Consider the following 27,494-nt stretch of genomic DNA (forward strand, 5'->3'; position numbering starts at 1 on the left):
ACATGTTGGAGGTTTAAAGTCTCGCCTCACAGGCATCGTGACACTGACAGACTCATCGACGTGTGTGAAAAACCTGCGACCTTGAGGTTACAGTACAATCTGTTCAACAACCGGGTCAGGCTGCTTTTTCGAACGCTTCTATTTTCATTACAGTGTTTAAGTATTGGAAAATATTCTGGGATAATGACTAGATAAGCTTGCCTGGAATGTGAACTCTTAATAATACTTGCACAGCATGGTCTAGTCATTGCAAGGCTAAGTTAAATCCATTATCCACAACAAGCTAGAGCTAATATCCGGGCCCGAACAGTCATGATATTTGCATTTGACAAATGCTCCCACAGTTGTATCTGGCGTTTAACAACAACAACAGCTCTTGGGGATGTAAATTCTTGCACAGTGTGAAAATATAAAGCTATTTAGACTCCTTTATGGAAACCTCCTACAGGGCTGCCAGTGTGCTTTTTGATGTTGCTGAGCTTATAAGAACCAAATGTCCTCCCAGGGACTGCAAACGATAACGTGCATTCGTGTTTTTATCACTTCTTTAAATTGCGAAAATGTAGATAAAAACTTTTGTGCTCTGGAGTAAATGATGGCTCTGCTTCAAGTGCATTACCTGCAGACAGCATACATATACACTCTACAAACTGCGTCACTATATCTCCCGAATCACCTGTCCGGCACTCTAGATCCAGTTCTCCAATGAGTAAGAGCCTGATATCCAATTCATGAGGCCCTCCTACTGAGAGTTGTTTGTAGCACATCAAGGACTGAGGTTTATGTAATGTTAGGGGATGAGTAATGAGGCACCATGATTTTCCTCTGCTCCACTGTAATGAATAACGGCATCCTTCTGTGGGAGTTTGCGCTCGCTTTGGAAGCAGTGATTATTTTAAATCAACAGAGAGCGGCGGGGGTTTCTCATCCACAAAGCGAGAAGATGTTAGTTTGATTCATGATGAACAAAAGTGAGGAAAAAGTAAAAGGAAGAAAAAAGAACTGTGGCAGAGAAGGACGAGCTGGTGAAATGTTAGTCATTTCTTTAAGAGATCAGTGGCTTTTTGTTTTTGGCAATTAATGCAGTTCCTCTAACGGTCACTTGAGTAAAACTCCCATCATAAAACGCTAACTTTACAGCAGAAAACAGTCATGATTACAGCCTGTAATCACCCCCTTCATCACAACTTTACCCTGGTGGATTTTCAAAAGCTTAAAAGTTACGCATTTTCTAGCACGTTCTAGCTCTGAAACAAGGCTGCGGGGCTCTATCCATCTTTTAAAGAGACGCTATGTTAAAAATTTCAGCTCAGGTTTGGAGAAGAGCACGAATGGTCTATAAAAACTGAAAGAACTGAACATTTTTCTTAATTAAAATTTCATAAAATATTTAATAAATGATAAATCTTTCTTTTGTGTTTGGGGAAAAATGCAGAATATTTGCAAGAGATTACCGAGCATGGAGAAAAATTATGCAGATGGTAAAGTGAGCTGGAAATTTCTGTATATACAGTGTGTTTGGCTTACTATATTAGAAAATAGGGAAAAAAGCAATCCAGTGAGTATTAGCAGATGCATACGCTGCATATGTATATGTTAGATAAGGGGGAAAAAATGATTACATTAAACTTCATTAATCCCCGAGGGGACAGGGAAAGTTAATTAAGAAGAAAATGTATGAATGGAATACGTAAAAACACGGACTTCAGCACTAACAGTAGCTGTGGAACATAAATCTATACATCAGGAGTTGAAGCTGGGAGTGAGGTCCCACATCAGTATGTATGAGATTGTGTACCTGATGTTCTGCAGCCGTAGATCTCGAAGCGCATACAGATGCCTTGCTCCCAGGACGTAGGGCGGATACGAATGTAGCGAGCCAGAGTGGGTTTGGGAAGATGGCTGCGAACTTCATCTGTGGGGTTGTAGTTCCCCAGAAAGCTCTAAAAATACAGGCACAGAAGAGCTTCTGTTACTTTACTCATATTTACCCACTTCAACCGGGCCGCTGCAGTGACTGATGGGTTTAAAACTGTGTGGACTGTTTCCAGACTGGCTTCCACACATGACTTTGGAACTCAGGTAACATTAAAGAAATGCACAAACGTTATGTATGCATGCATCACAGGTACTCCTAAATTAGGTGATTTTGCTGGGAGAAAGATTAAAGCGTGAGGGCGCAGGGCGATGGTCTTTAAATAGAAGGAGAAAACCTGGGCAAAACAGCAGCGCTGGCAGGAATGTTTACTGCTATTCATCACAGTCACTGCTAATCAGTACAGCTATGTACTGTAACACTGTAAGTGTTTGCTGCTCCCACCAAAAGTGCAAATAAAGCTTCTGTTTTGGCTGCTAGCGTCTCCACGATCGACAATAGAAATGACTGTTCTTCCCAATTATACAGGTGCTAGTACAGTAACACCGCAGCTCCCTTATTGAAAATTATTTACCTGTTGCACATGACTACAGCAAACTGTATTGATACTACTGGTACAACTGCCTGAGCTGCAGACATGTGGTTATGCAGACCTTTAAGAACTGAGCTTTCAGTGTGTTTTTGCATGACTTTAGATGATACTGTATTATCAGAGTAATTAGAATTTGGAAAACAACAAACAACACATGAAACAATAAAACACGAACATTCAGCGTGATGCAGATTTAGCGTCGAGTAGACGAGACTTTTATTTGAAGCTTCGTGTTACACAGTGTTTGTCAGTATGTTGCTTAAATTCAGTCCCTAGAAGTTTATTTCTGCACCAACAACTTCCAGTGCCAGAATAAATGAATTCTGATCGCGTTAAGAGAAATGGGATGCAAAGCAGACCTTCAGTGCACACTTTAGTTTAGGCATGCAGCCAGCTGCTGTAGCCTTGGAAAACATTGATTCAGCCATTTACCTCATTGATTAGAATGCAGGGTCCTTCATTACTTGTCAGCATTAGGTAGATGATCATTGTAAGAGAATAAGTGACTCATCATTACCTTCGGCTTTGAGCCGTCCTTCACGGTGACCCAGTCCTCTCCGTTGGAGCTCAGGTCCACTTTGTATGTGCGAACGTAGTAGTGCTTCTTGGTTTCTTTAGAGATGGCACCCTGCGTCCCGATGGCTTTGACAAATCGTAGGAACCCCAAGTCCACCTGTAGAGACAACAAAGTCCAACGACGGGAAATGATTCAATTCTACAACTGCAACCAAGTGGAAATTACAACATTACAACATGCTGAAACCCCAGACTGTCTTTATGTATAATCTGTGGCTGATAACGAGAAATACGAGACCATCAAGAGTTGGGTTTGAAGAAGATTTGCCTAAAAATTCCAAATTGTTACTTATGTGATGGATAAACAGTAATAAAAGCAATCAGTAAAGGTGAATAAACATGTGAATACAGTACATAAAGAGTGGAAATGTAAGGATAAAATGTTGAACTGGGTAAAATAGTTAGATAATAGTAAATTAGCATTTGAAAATATAGTAAGTAACTAAGAGGAATGTATTGATTGCTAAAAGAATGAGGTGAAATCGAAAATTAGCTAAAAATGAAACAGTTTTAGAAGTATTGCACAAACCGTTAGAAGAGTAAAAGTAAAAAGTGTGTGGGTGAAAGCCGTGGGGGACAGCAGAGACAAAAATATTTTAGGAGCGGCGATCAAAGGAGTGGATTTGTGACAGAAAATCCAACAGCAGATGCTTTTCCACTGAACAACAATTACTGTCAAAGAGCACTTAAGCAAGGAAATGAAAGCCTGTAGATTCAAAAGTTCTGAGTTTTGAGGCCCGATTTAACCCCAGTGCACTCAAGCATAAGATTGTGTTTCTTTGGGAACATCTTAAAGTGTCAAAATGTGCCTGTACTGAAATAAAGCAACTTGTTTTTGCAGAATTGAAGCATTTTCTGCAGGTTAGTTCTTGTATCTTGTAGAAAATATACAATAAGAACATAATATGAAAGCAGCACTGACTGGATAGGCTACAATGTCTTCCTCTGTTTTACTTGAAGCATATGGGAAACAAGGACTCAGACCTCATTAATTACACCGTGATTCATCATTAAGTAGACAGTGAAAAATCAGAGGAGGATGCTGGAGAGATATGCCGCCCCATTTGTAAACTCAGACACATAACCTAATGAGAAAGAGTTTACAGAAACATTATGCTGCCAGTTGTTTCTATGAGTAAAATGCTGGCAAGTGTTATAAGTAATGAATACTCACTTTCTACAAATATGCACTTAAAGCCAGTGAGAGGAGGCATCGATGGCTGAAATCATCTCTCTTGTTTTAGCTATTAATCCCAGAAGTGACTTCAGATTTTGACTGTTTCATTCAGTTATTGTTTGATTGATTTTGTCTGTTAGACGCAACATGTCAGAGCTTTCTCATTAACAACAATGTAAAATTTCCCCACGAAGAAATGCAGCACGACACACGATTTACGTCTAAAACTGTCCACACGCCTGACAGTGTGTGTTTGCAAGAGCTCATGACTACTTTTATGGTCGTCAGTCTGCATTACTACTAACTAGTGCGTGACTTGTGGGGTTGGTTTTAAGAGATTGTGTTAAAGCAACAACTCAAAGCAAAGAATAAATATGTAACTCGACCACGGGCGGGATGAGGGGCATGTCAGCTCGAAGGGAATCCCTGCGGACGCTATCCAGGGCTAAACCGCCGTATTAAGCTGGGCATACACTGTGCGATTTTTTCAGTCGCGTTTTTCAGCTTCAGTTCAAATTGCACGATTGACTCGCAGGGGTTAGAAGTTCGTCGGTCACGATGCAGGCTCTCACACTATACGGCCGATGCTCTGATGCGACCTGAGTGCTCACACTGTGCGTCCATAAAATGAAGGTTATAACGGAAATTCTGTCTCTCACTCACACAGACTCACACCACCACCATCAACTTTGCCAAATTGCTAATGAAAAACATTGATGGGCAGCTGTGATTGAGCAGCAAAGGAAATCCAACTATTTTCACGGTTGTTGTGGTCGTGATAATTTTGTGATGCCACATCGAAAAGACTCAGATGAGCTTTCCAAAGTTCTACAAGTGCTTCCATCGCTTGTGTCCAGATCACACGCTGCACTGCTGTGCTACTCCGTCTTTTTACCGACATTTATGTGTTTGCGCATGCGCAGTGTGAGCAGCTGCGGTGACACTCGGGAGCTGGTCGTGAGGTGTTAATCGCTTCTGGTTACCCCATGTATACTACACGATAGTGATGGTAAATTTGATTCTTTTTACTGAATCGAGTTTTAATGAGTCACTCACCAAAGTGAATCGGGTTTTTTGAGTCATTTGATTCACTGAGTCAGTTGACCAGAGAGTGCAAAAAATGTACATTTTCACTCAAACTTAATTTCTTTTCTCTTTTCATGTATATCCTACTGCCTACTGCTAAGATGAGTGATTCTAAAAGAAAACAACTATTTTATAGAGCAAAAAAATTTCTAAAGGGAACATTTATTTTGTTTATTTTTATTTTATTAGTATTTTCCTTAAATGTGTCAAATATATATTTTCTCATCTAAATGTCCACTGAGCTGTGAGCCAGGGGGCGGTAATGCGCCTTAACATTGGTTGCCAACCAAGAAGAAGAAGAAGCTGTGAGCCAGGAGGGAGGGGGTGAGTGAGTGAGTGAGTGAGTGAGTGATTCGTTCGCTCTATGATTCAGCACAGGAGGGAGGGGGTTAGCGAGTCCTGAGTGATTCGCTGGCTCTATGATTCAGCACAGGAGGGAGGGGGTTAGTGAGTCCTGAGTGATTCCCTTACGCTTACGATTCAGCACAGGAGGGAGGGGGTGAGTGAGTCAGTGAGTGATTCGTTCACTCTACGATTCAGCACAGGAGGGAGGGGGTTAGTGAGTCCTGAGTGATTCGCTGGCTCTATGATTCAGCACAGGAGGGAGGGGGTGAGCGAGTCCTGAGTGATTTGCTTACCCTACGATTCAGCACAGGAAAGGAGGGGGTGAGTAGCTCAAATGTGCTGTTAGCATGTTAGCAGAGCGATGCTACTGTGAACCGAGGAGCTATTGTCTTGATGTGAGCTTCTACTCAGGGTTTTTTCTTCCAGTTCAGAGCAGAAATGTTTTTGTTAAGATACTGGATGTTGTGTTTTTCTCCACAATTTTAATTATAAGCTAGATATGTTGCTGCTAACAGCAACAGGGATGAGTCAGTGAGTCAGTTGGGCTTGTGAATCATGATTCACGAGTCAGTAAAGTGATTCTTGAGTATTGAACGATTCGTTCATGATTCGCGCATCACTACTACACGATGAACGACGCACGATGAAGGCCAAACTCGGGCCGATCAACAAAACGGTCGCACGACTGAAAAATCGGCTCAAAATGGGCCAAAAATCGCACAGTGTAAGCCCAGCATTACTCAAACCTACGACAATAGGTGCTGAAGATGTTTTTTGGACTAAATAGCAAAATAAAGACCAGTCAGGAAATGTAAGGAGTTAGCTAAAACGCTTTCTTTTTGTCTTGTTGTTAACAGTAAAGTTCTTGATCCTCCTTGATCTCAATTCCCCTTTTCTGACACTTGAATTCTTAAAAACTCAGACCTTGGCCGACAACAAGGCGATAAGCAGTAACAGTTTAAAAAAAGCATCATGTGTCTGGGACTTTCTCAGTTTGACTCTGAGGCTAGACTGACTAAGCTTACTGTCATGTGTCTGTCTGAGTTAAATTATCCAGTATAGCAATCAAAGTCTCAAGACAAACTTCCCAGAAATCCTAAATACAGAAAAGAATGTGAAATGAAAATGATTCAATTATGCTTAAAAATCCCCCAAATGGAAACGTAATATTGTGTAACTCAATTTTTTCTTTTAACTAGTACAGTCTGTTCTGAGAGATTGTAACTATGATGTACAGATGTCCTTAACGTGCACGCAGTCATTAAGTTTATAGTTTTGACAAGAGGACTCATGAAGAAACACTCACTGAATGCATGCGTGTGATTGGTCTGTTCAAATGTGGCTGCACAGAGTGTGCAGACTTGGAGTTGTAGCTTTCTCAGGAAATAGCTAGACTGAGAGATAAAGTGCTTGGCGATAAATGTAGGGTATGACGTAGATTTAAATTAAATGTGGTTTAAAGGTTACACATTTTTTTGCAGCTGGAAAATAGAAAGAATCACTTAAAGCTTTGACATATAAAAAATAAAAGTGGCTACGTCAGATTCAAGACACCTGCTGTAGGGGCACAGAACAACTTAAAACATAAACTTAAAACATAAAAACAGCTCATCCAGACGACTTCAGATTCAGCACCGTGCTCGCTACGATGCAGAGCAACACGTCCAACGAGTTCGAAGAGGATCAGATAAGCATTTGTCGAGCTAAACAGACAGTAGGACAGCTATATGCAGATTTCTCAAATTATTAGCAAAAATCTCCGAAGCGATCATTTTTTTTCAACCACACATTTTACTCGATCAAAACGGATCTCCTGGCAATACATTTCCCCCCAGTTTTTTTCACGAAATTATGATCTAAGGGCTAAAAAAACAGCTAAAAATAATTTTTCAGATGGCGGAAGGTTTTTTTTTTTTATCTCAATGCGGCACAGCAGTGTCCAGAAACACGGCTGTTCAAAGTGCTGCAAAAGGAAACGATAAAAAAGGAGATTAAGAAGTGATAGTTATCATCAAAGAGAGCAGCAGTGATAACAGAAAGCCTCACAGTGGTCTATAAATGTCCACATTCACTAACGCTTATCTTAAATTAAGATTTCTTATTTCACCAACACGCAGCTTCGTGTTCGTCACATCGACTTTCTCCAAAGTTTGGAAACGATAGAAAGAAGACTTTCTATGGGGCTTCCATTTAATTCCTCTTAAACTCAGTCACTTGTTTGTTGAGTTTCTAAATTATCAGTTGCATACCAAAATACACTCAGCTATATGTGGGATGCCTATAATATATGGTGTGTAATTATATTACCATAGAGACACTGCAGCTGTGATATTGTACATGGGAAGACCCCAGAAGCCAGGATTTGACTTCTCCCACTGTTTCCTTTTAAGGAGCAGAGAGGAGAATAGCTTCCCGCAGGTCTTTGTGGGATCTGTAACTGACAGGGAGACCCCTGGGAAACGATAGTTTGTGGGATTACTTGACGGCGCTCCCAGCTCTGTTCTCATCTAAATTCCCACGAGACGTCTCACCCACATACACTATGCATACTGTATGTGACCGAGAAGCTTCACACAGCAGGTTTTTGTTGTGAAATCACAAACAAGCTACCAGATCTGCTCTGCTGCTCATCACGGTATTAAGAGCTGACTTAGGAAGTGAAGCGAGTCAGGGAAAGTTAAGTCAGAGGGCACCCTAAACTGGAAAAACTGGTACCAATTTAAAATTATTAGGAAATGCATAATCCCAAAAGAAGGTTTGTTTTAACAAAGCTCATTTTAGCTAGATGTTTAAAAATTTGCTAGTGCTAAAAGGAGTTTAAAAATATTACTTTGTGCTAAACCATCAATAGTAGGTGTCACAGTCATTTCTGTGTTTCTGGAGCTGTGATTTTGTACTTAATGGACACTCGTAGACGGAGAAATTTATCTGAGATTTTGCCACAGCAGCCTGCGGTTAATGGTGTGCTTTCTTGGCCAGGCGTCCCTTAGAAAGGAGATTTCAATCACAAGAAACTTTCTGATTAAATAAAGGCTTAAATTAAGAAAAGCTGGTCTTGTAATAAAAACAGAAGGTAAGTCAGTACACTGGGAGGCGAGGAGGTGAGTCGTGAATACTGCGTGTAGGATAAAGAGCTGATTCAGAAATGGAAACAAAAAGATTAATTTTAGAGTAATTTTAATGTTAATTTTAGTGTAACATAGTAGATATCTATAAGTTTTTATAAAAACCTGACTTGAGAAATCGACAGATTCTCATTCCCAATTAATCATATTATGGAAACGTTGCCATTTTTCGTCATAGTTTTACACAAAAAGTGCCCCCTTAGTGTCAGTTTCCACTGTGAGGGAGGAAGTACCAGAACCTACAGTAGTTTGCAGTAGTTGGTTTTTGGAGTGGTGGACGGGACAATCCCACAGCCTCCAACCAGAAGACAAAAGTCCGAATCCTGTCTGGGATGTTTTTTTCTACCCCAACACCTTTATTTTACGTTTGTTTTGACTTTCGTAAGCCCATGAAAGTACATGGTTTGAATTAAAGTACACCCTTTCACAACTTTAATCACATGTTAAAAGGTAAACTTCTATCTACACTACAAGTGACTTCATGTCCTGCAGTGAAAACCCTGCCAGACCACTTTTGGCTGCGGTCTCATGGCGTCTGTATCTCTGAGGGACTCGTAATGAACTCCATCTGGTGACCATGCATGTTCAAAAATGATGCTACAGCATGTTAAAATATGATGTCTGTGGGTCCTGACCAAACATCTTGGGTATAACAACGGGTTGGAGGGACTGCTATTTCCCTGTACTGCTAAAGTTTTTTCAGTGGCGAAAACAATATTTGACACAAGAGCTTTTAAAGAAAAGGGAGACTGTTTACTTAAGATTAAACAAAGTGTTTCAGGAAAACCATTTACAGCCATCCTTTGGCCAGCCATTGCTGTCATTACATGTTTTCTGCAGCGGCCGGCCATAACTCCATTCTCCAGACTTCCTCCATCAAGCGACCGAGGGTAATTGCTCTTCCATCTTCTAATTATTCAACACTTGGCAGTGCCTACCATTTATGCCACAGAAAATGGTCACACTTAGAGCTTTTTAATGAAGGGAACAAAATGCAGGAAGGGGACATAACTCGAGCTGAAGTATGGCTAAATGAGATTGAACAGAAACTCTGTTACTTCCTGCCAAAACAGGATACTGCTTTTAGAGTGATAGAGAAAGAATGAGCCTCAATTACTCCATTCTCATCTGAAGTTTTTAGTTTTTACTTAGGAAAGTGGAGGCCTGTGGTGATGCAGCTGATTGCAGTTTGTTTTTATGGATAAAAAAGATAATTAGATGGTAGGAACGTGTGGAAAACTGCAAAACTACCTAAATACTAATTTTAATTACATATATTTAGCATAAGGTTTTGTCCATACAGCTGATATTTTATTAGGCTGATTATTTGTCAAATCAAACAACAATGAGTAACACGTTCATCCTTTACAGCGCATATGGAAGCTGTGATAAAGGTTACATAGCCCAACAACCCATAGCCCAACAACTGTTAGCTAGCTAGCAAAAGAATCTCCCACTTCTAGAAAGTTATTTGATTTTAAAAAGCCTAATTTTCATTTTAGACAGCCTTCTACAACGAAACCAATACAGTCATAAAACCATGACTTTAAACTTTGTAATAATATGGCCATCTGATAAAGATCATTTCAATGCACATAACAAGCACAACTAAGAAGAATGGGGGATTGGGCTAGGTTATTAGGATACACCCGTTTTTATGTAGTATTTCACTTATTTGGTGAAAAGATCTGTCAGACCAAAATGCATGTATTAAAGTTTATCCAATAGATACACCATACACCATGTAGCTTGTTTAGCGACATGCTAGCTTGTTTGGCATGTAACACATCCTGACCTGCTGTGAGCTTAATGCTACCTGGATAATACTGGAAATCAAGGGCTACCTGGAACAGTCAGAGAAGACAGTCCAATATATGAATACAGAATCATTTAAACAGCGGTTGCGAAACTGCCGCTATGTTTACCGTGAAGAGTTCACATTATATTCAAATGTTGAAATAAAGCTGCATCTGTTGACGTCTAATTCCACTTCTTGAGTTATTTTTTTTAGTTTGTAATTTTAAATATATTTTTGGAACTACAGGGTTTCCTTCTAAAATAATAAAATAACAGAGAATTCTCATTAACTGCTCATTGATTTTCATGCTGCAAGGAAGTGAATTTGAAGTGATGTCCAAACAGCTAAAATTCTACTATTAAATTATACTAATGCTGCAAATAATGTTTTGCAAAGCTGTGGCATGTGGCTTGCTTTTACAGTGTTAAAATCATTAAATGGCAAAATCATTAATGGCCCTAATTGTTGCTGGAGGGGGAAAAAAAGTCACTTTTAAATGTTTTTTGTTTGAATGCAATTATGCATCTGCTGAGTGCCATTTAGAACCACGGGATCCTTAAAATCTTATTACAGCATGACTACTTGGCATTGCTTAAAAAGAAATATATTTTGTTCTCACTGTCCAACTACGTCTTTTTTCTATCTTTTTTTTTTTTTAGCAGCCTTGGGTTTCCAGTTAAAATGAGCTAATGAACACACTAATTAGATCTACATGGTTTGGGGGCATTATTTTCTTTGGTGAATGATTGACATAACTGATGAGAACATCACCTTTTTTCGACCTTTCCTCTCTCACTAATTGAGAAATTATATTTATAATCAGTGCGAAGGCTCTTCAGTTCGTTCATCACAACTGTTGGAGACTTTTCTGTGTTAACAAGTCTGACGTGCACTGATTATTTGTCTTGGTTAATGATATTTCCCAGGTTTGGAAGTTCACTGTGGCATTCCTCCAGAGGTCTGCTCTGGATAGGCCGACCCGTTAACATTCTGTGGATGATCTTTTGTCTTTCCGCTTCCCTAATGCCCCGGCTTCAGTAACACACCTCACTTGCGAGTTGTCTAAATGAGTTCTCCAGATGCTCTTCCTGGTGGCGTCAAAGAGATCCTGAAGACAAATGGCAGGGGTTCTATAAATACCTGAAGCCAGGAGGGGAAGGAAACCTTTCCTGGGTTTACATCACTGCCCTCAATAACAGGTCAATTGTAAAGATGCACCTACTAACCATGTTTCCCATATGGCAAGAAAGTTCAACACGGCTCAAGAACTTTCCGATTACCATTAATAACTTTTTGTTTCATTTATGAATTATTCTTATTTCGGACTTCAATATAACTGCCTTGGAATTTTTCTATTAATAATAGAGTAAGTAGTAATTACAAGAATTAGAAATGTATCGAATACATGTTCGAGTACATGTTCTAAATATGCTCAACATATTGTTTGTAGCTTTTAATTATTTAACGCTCCGCACATATATAGTGCCTTTTAATCTTAAGTATCCAACAAATTACTTTGGCGCTGTTGTGCTGTGGCTCCGCTCTACCAGTGAAGCCCAATTTAAACATGTGTAAACAATAAAATATTTAAAACAACCATAATAAATTGTAAATTTAGAGCTAATTAAACTTACCCAAGTAGTGATTTTTTGTTAAAATCTTCTAGAAATTAAGATAAATACAGTCAGTTATTAAAATGTTTGCTATTTCAAACTATTTTAATTTTAACCACAAGTAGTTAAACCAGAACTATCTATAATAGATATCTATCTGCATTTTCCTCAATTAAAATTTTAATTCAAAAACATGTGAATGAGATTATAATGTCCCCATATGCACCAGTGCAGAGTGTTATCAGCCCATTAAATGGCAGTTATCAAATGTTATCACTCTCATAGATCTTGCCAGTAGATGGGCTCCTCCACCTGGTGCTATCACTTCATTTGTTGATGGTTGGAGACATATTGGTGTGCTTCCACTTTGAAAGAGCGCCAAAGGCCTGCATGATGAGATTGGAGGGCTTGCACTTTAACCCGCTACACTTGAGTTGTGAGTGCAGACTCATAGTTTATAATTCTTTTTATTAAAAGTTGTTTTTAAAGCTCATTTGACTGCAAAGTTCCTGCTTGGTTAATTTTACTGCAGCACAAGTAAAACTTCAGTATTTCTTCTTGAGCAAATGTGTTTGTAGGAGTTGGGTCTCATTTAATTGCAAATATCCAGCATGTTGATGAAATGGGTCACTACGCGGCACTGCAAAATATGATTACATATTTATCATACAGCTAGATAATGAGCTCATGGTGTGTCGCCATCCACACTGCCACCGGGTAACATCACCCCAATCACATTATGAATAGGAACCTGAAAATAGTATCAATAAAATATAAATGCCTTTAAATGAATAATAGAGGTGTTTGCAGTGGTGGAGGCAGGCATGCAAGAATTAACTAAGTCATAATTCCTTTTTTTCAAATAAGATGAATTGAAAGCCGTAAGGCAAACCATGCTGTGCAGACTTGGCCACGCACCACACTTAATCAAATAAAATGGGAAAATTCTCCTCACAAAAACCACCAGTCATAACTCAAATACCTCACAGAGTCAGAGGGGCGAGCAACAGCATTGGTTTGGAGGCTATAAATCACCGTGGCAGGGGGATGGTCTGCCGTTTCTTCATGTTTCTTTATGCGAGCAACGGATGAACACACATGCAGAAAGCTGCTTTCACACACCAAACTGGACCTGGTAGCATTTAGTGCTTTCTGATACAAGCAGTGTCGTCACCTCCTGCAGTATCTACAATCAGTCTGCTCTGAGATGGAAACACCGGAGAAGCAATGTTGCTGAAAAGGCACATTCAAGCCAGGTGTTTTACCGCTGCATTTTTTGTTATCAAGAAAAAACACCAGCAGATTTTATAGATTAATTGATGGAAATAAGAAAAATGCCAGTGTCTCTGCACTGCAGCTGCACAGATGGGTGTTTGTGTCAATAACAGTGAATTGGAACAAGTGAGCGACATGAATTTCTCTAGGCCCAGATTGTCAGCAGTACCTCCTGGAGCCACCATGCTGCCTAAAAAGCCTACGTTACTAAGAAAGCTAGGCGCCATTCTCAGTGTGTCAGCTGATAATTATTAGATTAATTGCACTCGTGTATAACATCACCTCAACTGACGCTTCAGGCTTGTTCTGCATTAATTGTGCAAACTTCCCGAAGAGGTGTCAAAACAAATTTGTTATATCAGCTAATTTTATGTTTTAACCTTTAATGAGATTAGAACAAATAAATTATAACCAGAGTCCATGCAGTATTTTTGATCACTTGTTTAAATACAGTGTCACATGTGCTCAAAGCGACCTTTATGCATTTTCATTCTTAGTCCATGCGGAAATAGCTTTGCATGAGTCACAGTTTTGTATAATCCTTGGTAAACATTTGGTTTGAACATCTGGTGGGAGGGACGTCTGTCTCTGTGAGCTGTGTAATTACCATATTAGGGAAATCAACTCTCTGTGACATTTTTCTCAATAACATTTTTAAGTTATTTAAGTGACTTATATATCATGTTTAACCTGAGTAGTGAAAGACCGCGGGGGGTTGAAAGCGATGTGCCGGGAGTTCGCTGTTCTCGTCAGCTCTAGTGAGCCTTGAACCCCCGGCTAGCTATCGAGCTGGTGGGTAACAGACGTCTCCGAAAACGTCGGAGCACTTTTGCAAATATTTGATGTCTTGATAAATCTAGCAGATATTTGAAGTTTACACAGCTACATTCTCGCCTGAAAACATCTTAAAAGTTTATTTTGTGACCCAGAAAGAGTAATAAGAGTAATATTAAAACTAAATAGCTGCCGCCATTGTTGGAAACTGGAATTGGCGGCATTTGTCGGCCGCATTTGTCGGAGTCTTCGAATTTGGACAGCCTTCGTTGCGTCGCTGTCACGTAATCAGCCTACAAATGCTGGACACAGCTACGACACCCGAGACTGCTTCTTCTTCTTCTTTGGTGTTTAACGGCAGCTGGCATCCTTGTACATGCATTGCTGCCATCTTCTGCTTCAGTCCTTTATTACACTCTTAAATCCTACTACTTATTCCTGCGTCTTTCAGGAAAGCTTCAAATGACGCGTCGACTATTAAATTAGTGGTCGACGATTTTGATAGTTGACGTAATCGTGACTAGTCGACTAATCGTGGCAGCCCTAGACATCATACGGAGCCAAGAGTTGAATAAATTGTCTAAAACAGAGTTTTTAAACCTTAATACAAAGACTTCACCAATGTTGCAGCTTAAATGTGACAGAAGCATAGCGTGTTCTCTGTAAAGAGAAATGATTCATTAAACAACTCCCAATTTCTTCTCTGAGATATTAAAATTAGCATCTAACTGCACAGAGGAGTGTGCAATAAAACAAAGCAAATAAATTAAGCAATACACCACACATACATATTACTTATAAACACATTGCTGTCCCATTGTCTGTCCACTGTGTGTATAATTAGTAATCTGCACCGTGCAGATGGCAGCCTTGTAATACTTTGCCCAGAAGCTCAGAAACAAACCAGTTCTCCTCTGCAGGAATATTATCCTCCATCTATAATGTTAGTAGATCTGCCACAGTGCATATGTGGTTAAAGTGACAGCTGTTGCCAGCCTAGTCGTCTTTGCTGATTTAAAACTTTTGTGAAGGGAGCTCATTATATTTATTTAAGAGTCAATGGAAAAAAAGAGATAATTTCTTAGTAAATCTTCTAGGTTTCTATGTTCATTTTCAAGTAACACATTATAAAAGAGATTTTCCAGCAAGACTGAGCAACAAGATGATGCCAAGTGTCCACTTTAATGATAATAAACCTTAAAGATCAGCTAACAATGGAGCGTTTCCGAGTCGAGTGTGAAGCGGCACGAATGAGAATCAGCACCTCCAAGTCTGAGACCATGATCCTCAGCCAGGAAAGGGTGGAGTGCCCACTCTGGGTCAGGGATGAGTTACGCCAACAAGTGGAGGTGTTTAAGTATACGGGTCTTGTTCACGACTGAAGGGAGCGGGAGATTGACTGACTGACTGGTGCTGCGGCTGCAGTGATGCGGACACTGTACCGGTCCTTCGTGGTGTAAACAGCGATCCAATACCGGTCGATCTTCATCCCTACCCTCACCTATAGTCACGAGCTTTGGGTAGTGACCGAAAAAATGAGATCACGGATACAAGCAGCGGAAATGAGCATCGAAAGGAGCCAGCTGAGGTGGTTCGGGCATCTGACAAGGATGCCTCCTGGGTGAGGGTGGAAGCCCTGGGGCAGACCCAGGACATGCTGAAGAAATTATATCTCACGGCTGGCCTGGGAAAGCCAATGCATTTATAGTTGCTCCTGCAACCCGGCCCCAGATTAGCAGAAGAAAATGGATGGATGGATGGATGGAAACCTTAAAGAATCTAAGAAACATAAAAGGGGTTTTAACTCATTAACAATGCATTTCCAAGCATCTTTCTACTTTGTCACTAAATGAAACATCCTTCAAAGTAATTGGTACCATCAGTAAAAATAAATATTTAACATCTCTTAAGGCAAACCTTTAAATACTACATATTTTATGTAGTATTTAAAGTGATGCTCAATTAAATTTAGCCTCTTCTTAATTTACCCATTGACCTCTATTAAAACACTGTCCTTCATATCCTAATATCCCAGAGGGCTCAGCAATGAGCCACTACCTAAAACAAGTCCCAAGACAGACAATAGAGGGCCACTAATACTAATCCACCGCTGAGGCCGTCTTCCTGTCTGCTTCCTGTTGTAACCCTCACAGGAGGGAAGTGAGGGTCTGCTCTTATTGCGAGGGGCATTGTGAGACTTCCTCTATAAGTTCCTGTCCCAGACAATGGGACAGTGCTGGACTGTGGCCGCACCTCAGCACTGGAACTGTTTATGTGAATGAGCCATCTCCTGTAGATTTTGTTTTTATTGGTTCAACCAATATTAGGAAATTCACAGGCTGGTTTTGTTTTGCAGTTGCTAATTATAAAAAGGTCCCTTGAGTTTTACTAATTTGAGCGTCTGTTGGGTATGATACTTTAATGGTTTCTAATATGAATGTAAATAAATCAGATTTTAGTTCCTGTAATCACAGTTAAAAACCTAAATTTGATTGACCACATTTTTCTTCAGAAAATAAGGGAAAAGCAGCTTTTGTCCTGAGGACTCATACGTTTGTGGCTCATCTAGGGTCTCATTTTGTTTTTAGAATAAAGTCTACTTTTTTTAACATATCAATAAAAAGTTTTCTGCCATACAAAAATAGTACCTACATTTTTATTGATATGTTACAAAAAGTAGGCTTTGGCTTGGCTGTTTCTTAGTTTAGGCAACACAAAAGAACTAATGCTAGCTACAAGTAAAGTCATAAGCTAGCTCCAGCTATTTTTAACCCTTAACACTGTCTCTCTGAAAAAATATCAGGTGGTGAATAAAAATTTAAATTTTATATGCAGAACAAAAGAAGTAAGAAATAATAATATATATTTTGTCATGATATGGGAAAAAAACAACTAAAAGGCTTAGTATAGAAGCTACAGGGTAGCTGCTAGCTTAATTTTCACAACAAGTTAGCATAGTTTTGTGGTATTTTCAGAAAATAACTGACTATACTGTGGTAAATAACTGCCATTAACCATACTACAGCATTAGTTGTATGTAAATCTTTAATCTAGGGTGGCTGTGGCTCAGGAGGTAAAGCAGGAAGCTTGGTGGTTTGATCCCCGTCTGCTGCAGTCTGCATGCTAAATATCCTTGGGCAAGATGCTAACCCCAAGTTGCTGAAATTTAGTTAGAAAGCACTCAGATAGGAAAAGCATAGAAAAGTGTTTCTTTGAATGGGTGATTGAGGCGAGTTGTTTAAAAGCATTTTAAGCTCTCAGAGTAGACAAGCGCTATATAAGAACCAGTCCATTTACCAATCTACATATCATCTATAAGAATACAACCACAAACTAAGCATTAATAGTTTCTCCTCACCAGTTTATATTAATTTTATGTCAAATGTTCCACAAGCATGACCAAATTGATCAACTATTGAACCAAACAAATTTACTGAACAGTTCTATCTTCTTTAAAGGGTCAAAAAACCAACTTTCAACACAAGTATGTTTTGCTCCTTCATTCAGGGATTGCTGGATGCTAGTGTGTCAGATTTCACTATGAATAAGAGATGTCATCTGTGCTGGAGAGGCACGCTCCAATGAATAATGCAGACTGGTTTATTTTTTCACTGTCGAGTGTCCCCATAAAATGCACAGAAGTGGTACATATGAGTGAACAATATTCAGACCAGATGTGAGCATGGTCTCAGTGGTACAGTGAAGTTCAAACTGAGGAACACTGTCTTTCCACAGAGATGCAAGGATGCTTTCAGTCTGAGATCAGACTCTAAAAATGAAAGCCAATGTGACATAATTTCAATCCCTCTAACCTATTCTGAGCCTTCAAATTTGGCATTATAGGAGTAATTATCGCTACATTACCTCAACATATAAACATGAGTAACTCTAACCCGTAATGATAATGAATGATGAATGACAGTTAAAAATAAGCACAAATTTACTCACCTGTATCCACTCCCGCGTGTTGTCATCTGAGGGTGTCCAGCCATTTTCTTGGTAGTTGAGGCGGGAACGTTCAGGGGACCAGTTGGAGTTATACTGGGAGGAAGCGGTGATCTGGTCAGAGGAAATTTCCCCAGACTCCATGCCCAGTGGCTCCATACAAGCAAAATCTGACGAGACGAAAAAGACAGAAAGCCTTCAGATAAAAAGCTCCACAGCACAGGTATACATCAAAGCACCCCCAATGAGAAAATAATCATCAAGTTACTGTTGTGAATCAAGAGACGCATTAATTCTTTTGCCTATAAATTATCATCAGGTTAGATGGGAAAATGTTTGTTCGTCAAAATCATACCAACGGCTTCTATAATATGAGTTTAAAAAGTCTATTACACACATCATTAGCTGGATGAACTGAATTTTTGGTATTTTGCTCTTGCATGCAGTCATTACTAATGGATGAATTTATCATTAAACTCCAGAACCGGGCTCTGAAAGTTGGAGTCATAAATCTGAGTTGGAAAAAAAACAACTACTCAAGTTTGAGTTTGTGTCAGGCAGGAAAACAAGTGAGCCTGAGTGTGATTAGAGTGTCGCCCAGACAATGTGAAGTAGTCTGTCCCAGCTTCCTGCTGCATGCAGAGAAGTCAGTAAGAGGTCATTACAAAGAGTTGCTGCACTGGTTTGATATGTCTATGCAGCATCTACACATTCACAGGCTATACTCCATGTGCAGACTTATGGAGCCAGCAAAATATATAAAAATCTATCTGACTGAACAATCTATGTGTTTTTGCTTTAGTCAGGGCCACGGAGGGTTACTGTGAAGCTGTGGAAGCTTCAGCATGTCAAAAAAAAGCTATAAAATGTAAGAAAATAATGGAAAATGGCACAGAAGGAGATGATATGGCTAACTGGGTCCAAAGTAACTCAAAATCTAACTATAAATCAATTTACAGATTAAATAAATCTTTGCATTTTAAAAGCTGGATTCAGGTGGCGTTACTATTTTGGATAAACACATTTTAATCACATCTGCAACTAAATTTTGATTTTCTGCTGTGTACTTTACCATCGCTGTGAATCAAATTTTTCCATGGGCCCTGTATAGCAATGGTCATTAAAAGTTCTTATTGTAAACTAATGTGTTTGTAGTAGTGCTGTCAGCGTTAATCTCGTTAAAATGACATTAACACCATAACCGCTTTAACGCAGCAAATCTCCGTTAGCGAGTTGGCGCGTATCGCCCCGTGCGTGTGGCTGCACGGCGTCAATGTGTTAGCACAGTTAGCTCATTAATGCATTAGCGCCTTCCAGCCCCATGCTCGGGGCGATCCGCCCCAACTCGCTAACGGAGATTTGTGCCGTTAATGCAGTTATGGCGTTCACGTCATTTTAACTAGATTAACTCTGACAGCACTAGTTTGTAGTTTAGTTTACAGTACCACAAGATGGTGCAGTGAGTCAAAGTGATCTTTATTTAGATGGCAACAAAAATAAATTAAAAAAACAGAAAAAATTGAGGCAGGGCAAAAATAAAAATATTAACGATAAACAAAGTGGATAACGCCACTTCTGTTTCTACTGTGTGTCTGTTGCTGCCCCTAGTGGTGAAAGTTTTTGTTGCAATTTGCAGAGATTTTTACAAAATGCATCTTTAACAATGAAAACAAAAACCCTTTATAACCATATAGTGAGGTCGTTGGGAAGATTTGGGCGTTTTCCGATGAATAAATTCGTACTTACTAACACAAAATTTAAATTCACCTCATACCAACAGATTTTTTGTTAATTAATAAATGCTGTAGTTTTGTTGTGAGTCTCTGCTTTCCCTGCTATTTGTGCACGATGATATATGACGCTTGACTAGGAACCATTTTTTTGTACTCTGCCTTTAGAGAAGTATTGTGGGATGCTTATAGTCAAGTGTAGCATACTCATTATACATTCAGAAGCACTCAAAGGAAACTAAATAGTCCATTATAGTGAGCAGTGAGTGATTGCAGACATGGGCAATGTTCTCTTCAAGTATATTCGCTATTCTCGGCTTCTAAAATAATTTGCTGCTTTTCTTTGTGACCTATGATTGTTAAAGTAAAATAAAACTGGCTTTCAGATGTTTGTTAGAGAAAATATTATACATGTTTTGTTAAGTAAATTGACAATAATCACAATAATAAAATGTTTGTTTAGCTGCTATTATGCATACAAATGGATATAAATGCATAAAAACCCAAGCAGGCAGATATTGGAGCTATTGTTGTGTTTGGATTCAGCTTTAACACTCTGTGACTTTCAGTTTTAATCTTTATCAGAAGGATGATCCGCTCCTCGGTGGGTTTAGAGAGCTCTGCAATCCGCTGCTCTTACGAAACGGACCAAAAACAGCAGCTTGGACAAAGTCAAGCTGCACATCTGTATCTGTTAGGCATGAGTGTCCACTCTGTAACAGCAGGCGAGCGTGGGGAAGGAAGAGGGAGGGTGGCCGTAAAGAAATGTGTGTTTGTGTGTGTGACTGTGTGCGTGTGGGAGGGCTGTCTGGAGACACAAGGTCTGCCAGACTGACACAAACACACTACATCATTCCAAGTCCCACAAATAAACCGGGGAGAAAGTTTGCTTGCGACATCTCCTAAAGCCTGCAGAAAGCTGGATATTGTGCTCATCATCTTTTATTTATTTATTATTTTAAATTGACAATTTTCAGTCCCAAATCCTCCAATTCAGCTTTCCCCAGAAGAATCCTCTTGCCAGAAAATGCTCTGAAACTACAACTAGACCATAAGAAAGCACTCTCATACAGCTGAAACACAAGCTTATCCCCAACAGCTCTCCAGTTCTCTCGCTTTTTCTGCTTTCCATCTCGGCTCCCGTCTCATCAAACTTATTTTTATTCATGAGACAGCCCCTGCGTCCCCGCCGCAGCAGGTATACGAGGGACAAACATCCAGCCTGTCCCTGTACCCACTATCTAAAAAGAAAGAAAGGATGCAAACTGAAGCCCCCGCCAATGCTTCAGCTGATCAAAAGCTCTGCTGGAGGCCACTGCTGATGCTGATGGCAGGGACAGAGTGAGAGAAACCCTTAAATTCACTGCAGGACGTCAGCGTTTGCTTCCTCTAAGACTGTAAGCACGTTGCTTGGAGAAAACTTCTCTGTGGATTGTTTTACGAAACTGAAGCGCAGCACTGGTGTGAAAATCTGCATAAAAACAACATAAAACATTTAAAGCTGTAGCTTCTAATCTGACAGTTGTTTTAAATGTGTGCATTTCAACTGGCTGTTTATTAACATTTCAGCTATTTCATTATCTCTCTGACATTATTTACATGCCTGCTGCTTCTCCGACACTTCATTATCCAGACTAGTCTGATTTCCTGATCTTCATTAATGCTGACATATTTTTATTTACAAAGCCAAACTGGCTAAACTCCTTTGGCATTACAGCCTTTTAAAAAGACACCATAAATTTAACTGATAGGTTAATTAAAAAAAATTATAATAATCCTAATTGTCTGCTTCTTTTAAGAGTCCACAGAGTCAACTAAAGGTAGCTGTAGTGGCAGATTATTCCACAGCCTTCGCTCCTCTGGATGTCTCCTTTTTAATAACAGGTAGCCAGGACTTTATTTTGCACCTTGTTCATGAGTAACCTCCAGTGCACACTAAAGCTGGATGTTTTTGTCTCCAGTGAGACTTTAAAGCTGTAAAGAATTGCTAATTCTAAGCTGCACTTTGCATTTTGTGTCATGTTACTTGCTTTCCCTGATTTGCTTTACTTTTATCCCACGCCTGCTCATATTACATTTGATTTAATATTCTTTTAACCTCGTAACAGTGCGCTGTCTTGGGTAGATCTCCACTGAAAAAGAGATTTTGATCTCCAGTTGCTTCCTGGTTAAATAAATGTGAAATAAAATTTAAAAAAAAAAAAATCAACAACTGTTTCTCAGCTGGTGTTCTCGCCTGTATCACAAGGTTTATTTAGTACAAATCTTTCTTATTGTCAGAGCAGTTGAGCTACCCTAAAATGTGTCCATGCACCCTTTGGCAACTGCTGAATTACCCCCTGCTGCAGCAGTAGCTAACACTGGTTGTATAAAACTGCAGAAAAGACAATGTGATTTGGTTTGGTGAGAAGCTTTGATTCAATCTGCTGAGCCTAGCCGGCGGTCTGCAGGCAGAGTAATTTCCCATGTGTATGTGTATATTTGTGTGTGAGCCTTTTTCTAAACCCAGGGCTGTTGTCAGACATCCTAAAAAAGAAAATTCAGCTAGTAAAGCGACTTATCGTTACTGTTTAAATACCAATTGACATATCTGATACATGCACATCAGTGCATTATCGCACTGTCTCGAATGCTCACCATCAACATCAGATACAAGCTGACAACACCCACATCTTCCGCCCACAGCAAAAACAAACAGGAGGAGTGAAAAAAAAAATGGTGATAACAACTTTGACCCTCTGGTGAAATTCGTGATTTACATGTTTGGTTACAGAAATATTTCCCTTAGAGTGAGTGTGATCTGTTCATCATAATATCACTTTTGGAGTTAAAGGGGTTTAAAACAAGACTATCCTGAAAATTTGGAGCAATAAACCAAGAGACTTTATGCTTTTTCTCTTAAAAATTCAAATAGTTAACATTTACATGTAGACACGGACATTGCTGTTACTTATTAACAAAAAGCTTTTGTATCGATAATTTCATTTTCTCAAAAGTTCCAAAATATCTAATAACTGGGTTGTGATTTTGGCCAAAAACTATTTGCATCTGACCATTTCCAAGTCTGTTTATATTTCCTGTGTTGACATAACCAATCATTTAGGTTTTATATAAAAAAATAACACTGGCCTCTGTGTGCAGCTGCCGGTAATCTTACCCTAAAAAACACTTAAAGATCGATTTGGAAGAGCAAACTGAGTATTTTACATTCGTTTCTCCTAAAGCGCCACTGGGGGACCTTAAGGAAACTCACCTTTGAACACATACACACATTCCTACAGAGGGGTGACCGGGGTCAGGGTTAGCAGAGTGCAGTTAGCATACAGGCCAGCATAACTTAAACCTCTAAAGGCATTCCAGCAAGGTCATACAGTCAACCGATGCAGACAAACGGCTTCTGTCCCGAACACGTGGACATGGACAAACACGGAAAAGACAATAACCAAGCATGAGGAACTTTTCGCCTGGTGATAGTGTCCTCATGGGGGAAATTGATCAAGTGAATTGAAGATAAAAGCTAAAAGAAATTAATTTAAAAGCAACTATGTGATAAGATTACATTCACGTGTCTGATGGTAACGGTTCATTTAAAGTTGAGTCGTTTAAGCACAGCTGTTGCAAATAACTCATAAAACTATCGGTTTTATCTCTCAGAAAACAACTCTCTGGTAAGTTATCAGTTACAAAAACAATATGCAAGATTGGTTATATTATTCTAAAGACTCAAATTTGTCCTTTTAGTCACTCAGAAAACAGCTATCGCCAATTCTGCAGCGTTTTCCAACCTCACCCTACTGAGTCGTGCGTAAATCCCAGGCGTTGTACGATGATTAAAAGGAAAGAAAATACATCTAAGCTTCACAGCATGTAATATATAATCTTACCCACATCTATGCACCACTCTTGTTAAATACTGCCGAGTTTCAGGGGGCTATCGTGTATTAAAATAAACGGGTCTTAGATGGGAACACTATTTGAATGAGCTGTCAGGAGAATAAATTGCCTTATCATAAAATAAGCCAAAAAGTTGGGAAGCAGTATTTTTGGTCCATTTGTTAGACTTCAACCACAACAAATGGACTTTAACCTGTAAAATGAAACAGCTGACTGTAGCAAATATTGATCATCAATCATTAACTTAATTATTCAACTGCATTAATAGTTCATTAATGGTTATTTTATAATGCAGTGTCTTTTGGGGCTTTTATTGACTGGAAGCTCTTTTCTTTAGCTGCTTTCGATCTCGCTTTCATAAATGTCGACATGTCTTTGGACTAAAAGGATCATGAAATGATTAACTGATGACAAGAATAATTAATGGCAAAGTTGGTTGTAACTAAAAACTCTAAATCTCTCTCTCTAAATGTAGGAAAAGTCTAATTATTTCCTTTGTTGCATGCTATTAGCCCCTGAAGGATAAATTCTCATTCTGCTTGTCTTGCCTCCAACACAGAGGCCAGAGGTCAGACAGCGGATAGAGTCCGGTTTCTGCAGAGCTGGAGGAGCTACTGCCCGTGCTCAAGGACAACTAGGTTGAGTTGAAGCTACACACTGGCTCATATTTACTCTGTTTTCATTCTCTACGAGACCAGAAATATCAAAGAAGTGAACCAGATGACAGCTCTGCCCTCCGCATCGCGCACTCCTTTCACTAATCCAGCTGCTCACCCTCGTCTTCGTGTCCTGGGGGGAGGGTCCTCTCGCGGATGGTGTAGTTGGCAGAGAATCCCTCTCTGGCGATGGCGTTGTCAGTGGTGATGGTCATGGACAGGATGCCCGTGTAGGAGATCACTCGGCCCGGGGACGTCTGGCCACAGTATCTGCCAATGTGAGGGCCCACTGGGAGGAGAAGGGGGATGGGAAGAGCATGGGCAACAGGGAGGGAGAAAGAAAAGGAGATGTCAGCTTCATCACTCATCACCCGACCAGAGAGTGTTTTCTTTGATTATCCGCTCTGTCCTATACTTCCCTTGTTATCCTGGGAAATATTACGTGACATCAACTAAATCTACTTGTTAAATCTTGCCTAGAACCTAAAATTGAAAAGTTCTGATTTAGATTTAGAAAAACTCGAGTCTGCTCTGAACAAACAAAGTTTGGAGCTGATCTCCTGTCAGCAACAATCTCCCACCTCTCAGGAGTGATGTGACACCTTAGGGGCAGAAATAAAGGTGAGATGGCAGGCAGCAGAAACACTCATTCCCACCACATATTGTTTTGACACTCCCTACCTCAACACTCCAAGTAAAGTGTGTATACAGGATCATATCAGGCGCAGCAATGAATAACCTTTGGATCAAGTGAGTGCAAGGTATTTTATTCTGATATCACACCTTGATTAAGTTTTAAACTCATATCACATGACATCAAATTATAACAATCCATGCAAAAACTTTCTTCTAGCTGTAGTTTTGTGGGAGGAGTAAAATATGGCAGATGCATTAAAAATATATTTTGAAGGGTCCAAGAACAGATTGAGGAAGAGTTACCCGTTTCTTTTTCCATGTTAACAAGCAAATAAATAAAAAAAAGCCGACTTCATACCACAAAACTAAACATCCAATGTAAAAAATCTGTTTAAGCTTCTTTGTACAAATTTCCTACAAAGTACAGTGTGATTACCAACACTAATTATGAGGAAACATATACAGCAAACAACCATCTATCGAACCCCCAAATTTATATTAATTTATAATTAGAAACTTTGTCTTCAATTTGCTGAAATAATTCCTTGCTTGCATAAAAATTTCACTTTTTAAAAATATGTTCAGCTGGTTGCTGTTCCCTGATTTATGTATACAAGTAATAACAGAAATGCAAACTCTGCGTGCTCTGTACAAAACAAATGTTTGAGCTTGTTTGAGAAACACAAACTATTAGGGAACTACTGAAGGAATTATGTTTAGCGCCATTCATGTTTATATGCTTTTACAATGTCACCGGACTGAGTCATCAGTCCTTCTGCTTACCTGGTTGGTGGGTGTACTTCAGTATAAAGAATTAAATTATAAAAGCAATATCTCTAAAAACTGGGCAGGTAAAACCAGAATCTAGATGGATAAACAATGAAAAATATGTATATTTAACCTCCTAAGACCCGAACTGAGGACTTTCACTTTAAATTTCGATAGGGCAGCGGCAGTATAATGTCCTCGTAAGTGGATATCACCCTTACGTAGAGCAAAATTTAGTGTTTTGGTCTATTTTTTGTCTAGACAACCCAAAATGTGATGTCCACATATGTGGATGCCAGGTCCTAGGAGGTTAAAGCAAACTGTCCCTTTAACAGTGCTGTAGCCTGTAGCTAATCACCACGCTCAATCTGGCAAATAATGAAAAAAAATGCAAATACAGTCAACAATGTTAGTTTTAAATAATAATACTAGTAATAATAATGCAAAGTGGTGTAATTTTGTTTAACCCTGTTAGGTTTTTTGTCATCATAGGTGGTCACCAGAAACCTAAATATATTTTTATTTTTAGGGAAAAAATGTGAATACTTTCTTCTTTTTTGGGGGGGTTTCCAGTTAGAATGACCATTTTCTTTATTCCCTGACTACAAAGACATAGAAGAAGAATTTAATAATAACAAACATGAAATATTCTGATTGACTAGTGTTACAGTTAAGGTGGTTTTGGGGTCTTCTGTGACAACAATTCAGACCTGAGGAGGTTAAAGCTCCTGAAAACGATTCCAAACTATTGTTTCTATTTGGGCAACAGGCAGAACCAGCTTACTCTGGGATTCCTCTTTCTGTAAAGGAGATGCTCACAGTTAAAGATAAAATATGAGAGCATCACAGGAACGCCCGCTGTAACATCATGTGTTGGATGACTGAGAACCTTCACAGACATCATGTGTTTTTATGTGCAGCACACAGTCACAGACTGTCTCATGTCTGAAGACTTTGAGTTCCACATCCACAGGTGGTCCCCTGTTTCATCCTCTTCTTATCTGTGAGAAACAATGTGAGTCTTGCCTGCTGCTTTGAGGAGATACTGCGCCAGCGATCTCTCATAGACCCACGGAGCAAGATTCAGTTTTATATGTTACGAAAATTATACTTCTCTAACAATTTCCTTCAGCTTTTAAAGGCAAACCAGCTAAACAGAAAGATGAGGCGGTCACAGCAGGAATGCTGAGCTACGCTACTCTGTTGGATTATGTTTATCAGTTACAGTTTAAAGCAGGTAGTCGACAATCTGTGACGGATTACATTTTAAAACTACTTCAGCCTTATCGGAGGTGTTGTGAAAATGGTTTTGCTGCAAGGCTGTCAGTTGATGCAATCAGCCCCCTGGCAGCAGAAACTCCTGCAGGCGATATGACTCCATATACATCTAAGGAAATGGTTATATCTGAAGCAAACGCCGAGGAAAAGTGAGGAAGAAAATTACATTTCAGCACTCTTGACATCAAGCTATCAGTTTGTAAAGTTTGAGAATCCAAGCCACCAAAATAAATAGAGCTTTGTACAACTTTATAATATTTAGTTCAAAGCTGAAAGTTTCTCTTAGTTCCTTGAATAATCTGTGCTCTCAGACAAACTGAAGTAACCTAAAATAATAAGTTTATAAAATA

The 27,494-nt window shown here is 39.4% G+C and overlaps 1 protein-coding gene across 1 annotated transcript in view; it reads right to left on the minus strand.

The window, feature by feature from the left end:
* Window positions 1-27,494, minus strand: part of LOC100699123 (neuropilin-1a) — a 95,881-nt gene that overhangs the window by 27,016 nt on the left and 41,371 nt on the right. The window contains exons 5-8 of the mRNA XM_005476791.4: window positions 24,581-24,751; window positions 18,186-18,352; window positions 2,986-3,141; window positions 1,799-1,943 (exon numbers count right to left, since the gene is read on the minus strand). Coding sequence (XP_005476848.1) covers window positions 1,799-1,943; window positions 2,986-3,141; window positions 18,186-18,352; window positions 24,581-24,751 — 639 coding nt within the window. The remainder of the gene's footprint in view (window positions 1-1,798; window positions 1,944-2,985; window positions 3,142-18,185; window positions 18,353-24,580; window positions 24,752-27,494) is intronic.

This window comes from Oreochromis niloticus, linkage group LG18 (assembly GCF_001858045.2).
Source record: "Oreochromis niloticus isolate F11D_XX linkage group LG18, O_niloticus_UMD_NMBU, whole genome shotgun sequence".
NCBI lineage: Eukaryota > Metazoa > Chordata > Actinopteri > Cichliformes > Cichlidae > Oreochromis > Oreochromis niloticus.